The 8161-nt window shown below is 33.5% G+C and overlaps 1 protein-coding gene across 3 annotated transcripts; it reads left to right on the top strand.

The window, feature by feature from the left end:
- Nucleotides 1-2269: 2269 nt before the first annotated feature.
- LOC120357543 lies at nt 2270-7956 on the top strand. Of its 3 annotated transcripts, XM_039448226.1 has the most exons (8): nt 2272-2631; nt 2728-2902; nt 3002-3158; nt 5576-5755; nt 6023-6188; nt 6473-6505; nt 7429-7464; nt 7556-7956. In XM_039448226.1, the coding sequence occupies exons 5-8, from the start codon at nt 6077-6079 to the stop codon at nt 7699-7701; spliced, it is 327 nt and encodes a 108-aa protein (XP_039304160.1). In that variant the 5' UTR covers nt 2272-2631; nt 2728-2902; nt 3002-3158; nt 5576-5755; nt 6023-6076; the 3' UTR covers nt 7702-7956. The 3 variants fall into 3 exon arrangements, with proteins under 3 accessions (XP_039304161.1, XP_039304159.1, XP_039304160.1); XM_039448227.1 differs by having other exon boundaries at nt 2270-2902; nt 7432-7464; XM_039448225.1 differs by having other exon boundaries at nt 2270-2902.
- The last annotated feature ends 205 nt before the right edge of the window (nt 7957-8161 follow it).

The following is an 8161-nucleotide window of genomic DNA, read 5'->3' as shown; positions in this document are numbered from 1 at the left end:
ACACATGCAATTTTGTACGCAAATGGTAACGAATATTTTCGCTATTTGTAACAAAAAACGTCGTTATGTATTGCTATCATAACCCATGGTTTGGTACCCCTTGGTAGGGCGTAACGACGACGTAAAGATAGTAGATTGTAGGTTAAAAGCATCCAAAGTGTTAAAGTGGTAAAAGTGTGTGCAGTTTTGAAATGGCCCTTGAGTATTTGGCATGGGACCTGGCATTAGTGTAGGAAAGATTGTGTCTACTAGAAGGGCTTATGGAAAAAAGGCCGCTGAGAGATGCTCAGAACCTTTTTCATCTTTCACGAGATGAATTTATTAACTATTTTTGCTTCACTCCAGAAATTGTAATCGACATTTTAAATACATTAAGGATTGATTTACAAAATAAACGACTTACTGGCTTAGCACCAGAAATCAAGGTAACGTCGAAATAAAACCATTACAATAATTTATAATATTTATTACAGGTTTACTACATTTATGAACATTTATTATAAATATTGAAAATATTTGTTACCAATCGCGTACAGAATTGCATGTGTCGTTATAGCGTTATAGCGTTATATAACGAACCGTCAATTGTCGTTATGAACACATAACAGCAACATAACGAGTTAGAGAATCCCAATACTGCTAAGCCCGTGTTCTGTACCTCTTAACGACAGCTAGGGATATTGTTACGTGTCGTTGCGCAGCTTTTCTACCATGTATAATATCTGCGCAACAACGCTTTAACGATATTGCCATACAATTTTACGCTCAAGGCAGCTATCAAAAAAGTGTCGGTAATCAATTTCAATGGAATGTTAGCCAACCAACAACAAGTCGTTGCATTGTGACTGAAGCGATTAATTGGCGCTTGCTACGTAGATGGGTGAAATTCCCGATGACCGAAGAAGATCGAGCACTAGCGCGTGCAAAATTTTCCGTTGCTGCGTATCCATTTGAAGGAGCTATAGACTGTACTTTTATTCATATTATAGCCCCACATGAAAATGAAGAAACGTTCATTAATCACCATGGTCGTCATTCTTTGAATGTCCAAGCGGTAAGTATAAACACTTAGCAAGTATTATACAAGGTGTTTATTTGAAAGCTTTCCAGCTAATTATGTCAAAAAATATGAAAGATACAAAAAAACTTAAAACAGTTTTTTCATGATTTTGAGGGAGAAAGAAAACGGCGCTCTCAATTTTTTATTTGGAGAGCGTTTTCAACGTAATTTGAAGGTCAAAATTGTTTTTTTTTAAAAAAAAAATGTATATTTTTTATTACAGGATCTTATTCTACGTAAAAAGAAAAGTAACTTTTGTAGAAAACATTTTTTTGTTTAATCACTATTTTAGGAGATATCAAAAGAAATAGCAAAGTATAGTTACTGCATAAAATTTTGTCATTTATTATAACAAATGTTCAAAATGTTCTCCGTTGTTTCCAAATGTCCAAAATGTTTGTTCAGAATTCCAAAACCATCTTTATTATTGTTTAGAAAACAACGGAGAACATTTTAAACATTTGGTTTACGTAGAATAAAATTCTGTAATAAAAAATATACATTTCCATTAAAAAAAATAAATTTAATCTTCAAATTACGTTGATAATGCCTTCCAAATAAAAAATTGACAGTGCCGTTCTCTTTCCTTTTCATAATCATAGAAAAAGTGTTTTAACTTTTTATTGTATTTTTTATATTTTTTGACATAATCAGCTGGAAAGTTTTCAAATGAACACCCTGTATATAATGTAGGATAGGAAATACATTGAAACATGTCCTGACACGTTCGTGCAGGATCGAGTTGTTGCGTCCGCGAATCGCGAAACCGTGCGTCCAGCGCGCCCCTTCAGCGGGGCGCGGACCAATAGGGCCGTTAGGGTCTCTGAACACGCAGTATATATGCGGGTGCTCGATAACGGTTGAGACTGGACAATTTTTGAAAGCGTTGGTGTAAACCTATCGTTTGCAATAAAGAAGTATATTTTAACTCTGGCTCGTCGATACCCTCATCTTCATCTTTAAGAGGATGCTACAAGGTGTGTTCAAAAAATATCGGGAATTTTCGTTTTTTGAAAAAAATATTTATTTATTCGTCTACATTAATGTTGTCGCCTTCAAAATAGTCACCATTAGATATTATGCACTTATGCCAGCGCTTCTTCCAATCCCCGAAACACTTCCCTAACAGCACAACCGTCCATATGTCGACTATAAGTCGACTTTTCTAAGTCAGGTTTTCAGAGTCGACTGTAAGTCGACTTTGAACAGACGTCTGCAGACGTCCTTCAAATGTTGACTGCAAGTCGACTTTGTATAGACGTCTGCAGACGTCTTTCAAATGTCGACTTTAAGACGTCTTGAAAAAGACATTTTAAAATTGCAACTATAAAAGTTAATTATAAGTTAATTACTTTTAGCATTTGCTAAATTAACAGTGCAAGATTATATTTGTAAACGACAAATAAAATCGGTCGGCCGATGACGCCACCGTTCAGTGCCTAGAGTTACGCGCGATTGCTCCAATCCATCGGCGCATTGCGCGTGCTCGAAGCTCATCGTTTCCGGAGTAAAAGAGAAACAGACTCACTCTCTGTGTGCTGTTGCTCGCCGGCACCGATTTCAGTTCGTGTGTAAGAATTAAATAGTATATTAAAGCTAATTTATATGAAGTTGTCTCTTGTAAAACTAGAATACTGCAGTGTTAATTTAATTGCTTCTATTTTCAGTATTGTGAACGAGAGAGAGAGAGAGAGAGAGAGAGAGAGAGAGAGAGAGAGAGAGAGAGAGAGAGAGAGAGATAAACCGGAGTACGTGTGCCATATTGGGAAACCGGAGTATACGTGTGCCATATTGGGAAACCAGAGCACGCGGTGTCGAGTCGGTGCCGAGTTTGGTTCGTGTGTAAGAATCGTATATTAAAGCTAATCTATATTTATTAAGCCAGTCGTCTTTTGTGAAAGTACAATACAGCAGTGTTAATTTAATTGCTTTCATTTTCAGTACTGTGAACGAGAAAGAGAGAGAGAGAGAGAGAGAGAGAGAGAGAGAGAGAGAGAGAGAGAGAGAGAGAGAGAAACCGGAGTAAAATAACAAACGTGTGTATTGGGAAACCGGAGCACGTGGCGGTGTCGAGTCGGTGCCGAGTCAACTATAAATGGTGTGTACTTTTCTAATACAATTCATTTAAATTTTAATTAAAGGCGTGTTATTTCATACTTAAAATAATAAAGTCAGAGGCTAATTTTGTAGGTTTTGTACGTTTATTAAGATTATTTATTGTCTCTGAAAATGCCCAAAAAATTTTTTAATTTGTTGAAACGTCAACAAAACCGGCGAACTTTACTTTCTTACAATTTGGATCGTGAAGTAGCTTCTCAGCCGGCTATACTTCCAAATGTTGACGATAATCCAATCGCTGGTCCATCATGTTCATTGGTTTTAGAATTTGATGAGATTGAAGATCAATCAGATATGATGAAGGTCAATGATGCTTTATCAGATATTAGTCACTCTGACACACACAATTCTAATAGTGTTTCATCATACGACACAAGCATCGTCAGTGATGACGAATTTCAAATTAACCCGCATCCGGAAAATATGCATTTGCTTTTGGCAGGTGAACTGTGTAAATGGGTAAATGAATTTCAAATTAATCAAAATGCATTAACATCATTATTACAAATTCTGTCAAGACATGGGCATAATGATTTACCTCGGGATGCGCGAACACTTTTGAATACCCCAAGACCAGGTACTCATAATATTAAAACTCTTTCCAAAGGTCAGTATGTTCACTACGGCTTATTAAAAGCGCTTACATCAATTGGTAGTCGCTTTCCTCATGCTTTTAATTATCGGGATATAATTCATTTGGACATAAATATTGATGGCTTACCAATTTCGAAAAGCTCAAAGAGTCAGCTTTGGCCGATTTTAGGCAGGATTTCTGATTTGCCATTTGCACCATTCGTCATCGGTGTTTATCATGGTTACCAAAAAGCTGCTTTATGCGAATTTCTTCAACCATTTGTGAATGAATATTTAAATTTAAAAAACAATGGATTCTTTATCAACAAACAGCCCCGGCAAATCAATATCCGTGCTGTCATTTGTGATGCTCCAGCTCGAGCATATGTTACTTGCACAAAATCGCACAATGGACACTTTGCCTGTGGGAAATGCACTGTAACGGGCGAAACAATAAATAGGCGAATGACTTTTTTAGATACTAATGCTCCACTCCGAACCGATATTGATTTTATTAACAGATCGCAACCTGAACATCACCTTCAAGGTGTTTTATCGCCATTTGAAGTGATTTCAGTTCCAATGGTGAGTCATTTTCCTGTAGACTACATGCATAATTCTTGTCTCGGTATAAACAAGCAACTTCTGAAATTGTGGCTAGACAGATCAAAAATTTCCAGAGTGATGCAAGGTCATCTTAATGTTTTGTCTGATGCACTGAAAACTGTGTCAAAATGTATTCCAACAGAATTCGCTTGAAAATATTTTGATTTGGATGATTTTCACAGATGGAAAGCGACTCAACATCGCACTTTTCTTCTATATTTAGGACCGCTGGTTCTTAGAAATGTGCTGCCTAGTGAAAAATATCTACATTTTAATGCCTTAAATTGTGCGATGAGAATTTTATGTAGCATTGACGATTATGAAAGGAACAACGAATATGCACATGATCTTTTGGTATATTTCGTTCAAAACATGAGCATTCTGTATGGACCACAAAATGTTACTTATAACATGCATACTGTAATACATTTACCTGCTGATGCAAAAAGATTGGGACCCCTAGATTCTTTTAGTGCTTTCCCATTTGAAAACTATCTTTTCACTCTAAAAAAACTTCTCAGAAAATTTGATAAACCGTTACAACAAATTTGTAACAGGTTAAATGAACAATCGTTATTTCCTGCAGAAAATCAGCGGTTTTATAATCAGCAGTATCCTCAGCTGCAGAAAAAGACCAATGATAATTTACCATTAGGTTGCTGTAACGCACATGGTCAAATAAAATTTTCTTCGTTTGTCTTGACAACAAAAAAATATAATAACTGCTGCTACATCAAAGAAAACAATATCACAAGCATTGTTTCCATTTCGAATATTGGTTATTATCGTGAAATTCCAACAATTATTGGTCAAAAGTTACAAATATTTCAACGTTACCTAATTATCCTTGTGATTCAGGAAATTTAGGTATATATGTTGTTACAGGCTTATCGGCCTTACAAATGTGGCCAGTTTCTTTAATAAAAAATAAAGCATTCCAAATGAATTTTGAAAATGATTCAACATACCTCGTATTTCCCTTATTACATCACAAATTTTAATTTCAATTAAAAACAAAAGTAAAATATTATATATATTGTGCATACGTTATTGTTAAAATTATAATTATTTCAATAGAAAATTCAATAACAGCTTGATCTTTGTAACATTATATACTATTTTCACATTATTTTTATATTATTGTATTAAAATATTCATATTATAAGAAGTACAGATAATGAACGTATTGATGCTGCTCTAAAAATGTTATTTGTAAAGGTGTGGTACGTTGTTATTGGCGACGAGTGGTGCTCTGTTGTACCCGACTCATGGGTCTTCGAAAGCGATTCAGTGATTTGGTGGCCACCGAAAGGTATCACTGTCACCACAGCAATATCAAAGGAAATACAGCCCAACGATGGAGTTTAACTCCATACGAACAGTTGATTGGCCCATTTGGTGAGTTACACTTTATGTATCTAGAACAATAAATATTATATTAAATGAGTGCATATAAATTCATGCTAAATATATAATGATTTTTAATGATAAATCAGGCATGAAGTTTTGCATGCTCATAGTATTTGAATTTTATTAGATTATTAAATTTGACAGATTTATACGTTTCTGCATTATGATTTGCAAAAAATGCTACTTTAAAAATATGTGTGGTTTAAAATAATGTTTTGCATTAAACATACATATGTGTTACATTATGTTTGACAGATTCTTTTCAAGAAGCTCGGAAAATCGAGAAGAAATCAGCTGATATCTCATCGGATGCTGATACTGATACTATGCGTGCTGCATTTGATGAACCATCCAAACGGCCGTAAAAAGCTAGAAAACTCTCCTCCGATGAGTCTGACACCTCTGATGCCAGTTCCTATAAGTTAAAAAAGAAACTACTATTTATTTGTGATACATATATTTGTAATTTACATTAATGCAAAAATAAAAAAACCTATAAAACAATTTGCTTCATAAAGATTTAAAGAATGTTCGTAGTATAACTAACATATCATAAGATATCTTTTAATTGAAACATCTTATGAGCTGTTTCAAAAGGTCATTTATAACAAATACTTTTTGAATCTTTATGAAGCAAACTAGTTTTATATGTAAAGTGGTTTTTTATTTTTCCGATCATTATATATATCAATTTCTGTATTACAGGTAATATGCCGCCAATTTCCCAACAACGTAAAGGTAAGACATCATTTACAATCATCCATATCAAAAACACTGGTAATTATGTAAAATACCCCCACCACCTCTGATTTTAATAAAATTAGTTACATCTAGTCGGTGTGACAGATATCCTAACCTTAATAGTTGTCAATTTTAGTGCGTGATATCTCGGTTTGCGAAGAAATCCGATACTTTTTCTGCCAGATTTGTTCATTTCAGGCAAAAACGCGTCGAATGAGTCTAATTTTATCAAAATCGGAGGTGGTGGGGATATTCTACATAATTACCAAATTATTATTTGAAAATGTAACTATAAACATCACTTACAATAATACAATAGGTAGGGTTGTTTTGCACGAATTAATCATATATTTTTATTGATGATACTATTCTTAATTTTATTTTAATTTTTGTAAAAAATACACCAAAAACAATTTCCACGATATCCCTACCAAAATGTTCGTACATTAAATCAAAGCAATGCACGATGCGAAGGTAGTTTAACCAAGGCATCACAATCGCAAATGAATAAGCGTGCTACATTCTCATCCAACTACGAAAAGACTTGTAAGTTTATGTAAAGGCTTTTTTACCTGTGTTGTCAGGTGATTGAGAAACTGACCAGTAGGTATCACGTCTAAAAAGCGGTTGATTTGAAATTTAAAGCGGTAGATTATAAATTTCAGAAGTTTCATGTAATACATAAAACTTATATTTAGAAAAAGTTATTATAATTATAAATAATACGATGAAAAAACGGTAGACCTAGCAACACTGCTTTCTACAGTTAGCTATTAGTTAGTATTATAAGTCACAAGCAATAAGAATTGATAAATTACAGTCAAATATTCTCTTTAAATTTGACTGCGATTGGTCATTTTTTTTCTAATTATAACAATCATCATTGCTATCAATTGTGTATAATTTTGTTTGTTTTGCAGTAGACTCTACTCCGAAACGGATCAATGATTTGAACGGTATGAAAAATTATTTGACTTGAGTAATACAGCTATGTGTATATATATTCACTTGGAAATTCTATTTGTAACTTTATTTAAATTTTTGTAGAAAAGCAACACAAGTCTAAAAAATTGTCCGGCATCTTGTCAGCTAATTTTGGGAAAATCAAGCCTGCAATGATGGAGCGTCATCAAGAATGGCACGATGAATGTTACCTATCTGACATACAAGGTATACATACACAGTATCAATAATTTAAATATAAATGTGTATAATGTTAATATTAAAATGTAAAACGTTATTACGATTTCTTAAAATCATAGTTTCTTAAAAAAATAATAAATTTATTTCTAAGTTTTATTAATCTAGTATACAGTATTGCTTCGTAAGTGCTGCATAAAAGCTATTATCACGAAATCTTATTTATTCTTTAATGCAAGTAAAAGTCATGATTTAATAATAATAAAAAATGATTTTGATAAGAAAAACATTGTTATGAAACAAAGAAATTTGCAAACATAGTTCAACATAATATATATTTTTTATTATATATATATTCTTGTCCTACAACCTCGTCACCTCGTCCTGCATTCGGCTCTTTTAGCAGCGCTTCGATTTTATACAATTGTCGTGACAATTTTTTGAATTCCTTTTGGACATAATCTCTGCATTCGCCTGTAACAATATTACAAAATTGTAAGAATTAAAATTGTT

The sequence above is a fragment of the Solenopsis invicta genome, chromosome 4, assembly GCF_016802725.1.
Source record: "Solenopsis invicta isolate M01_SB chromosome 4, UNIL_Sinv_3.0, whole genome shotgun sequence".
NCBI lineage: Eukaryota > Metazoa > Arthropoda > Insecta > Hymenoptera > Formicidae > Solenopsis > Solenopsis invicta.
Note: the sequence above shows the minus strand (reverse complement) of the source record. Positions and strands in the feature narration are given on the sequence as shown.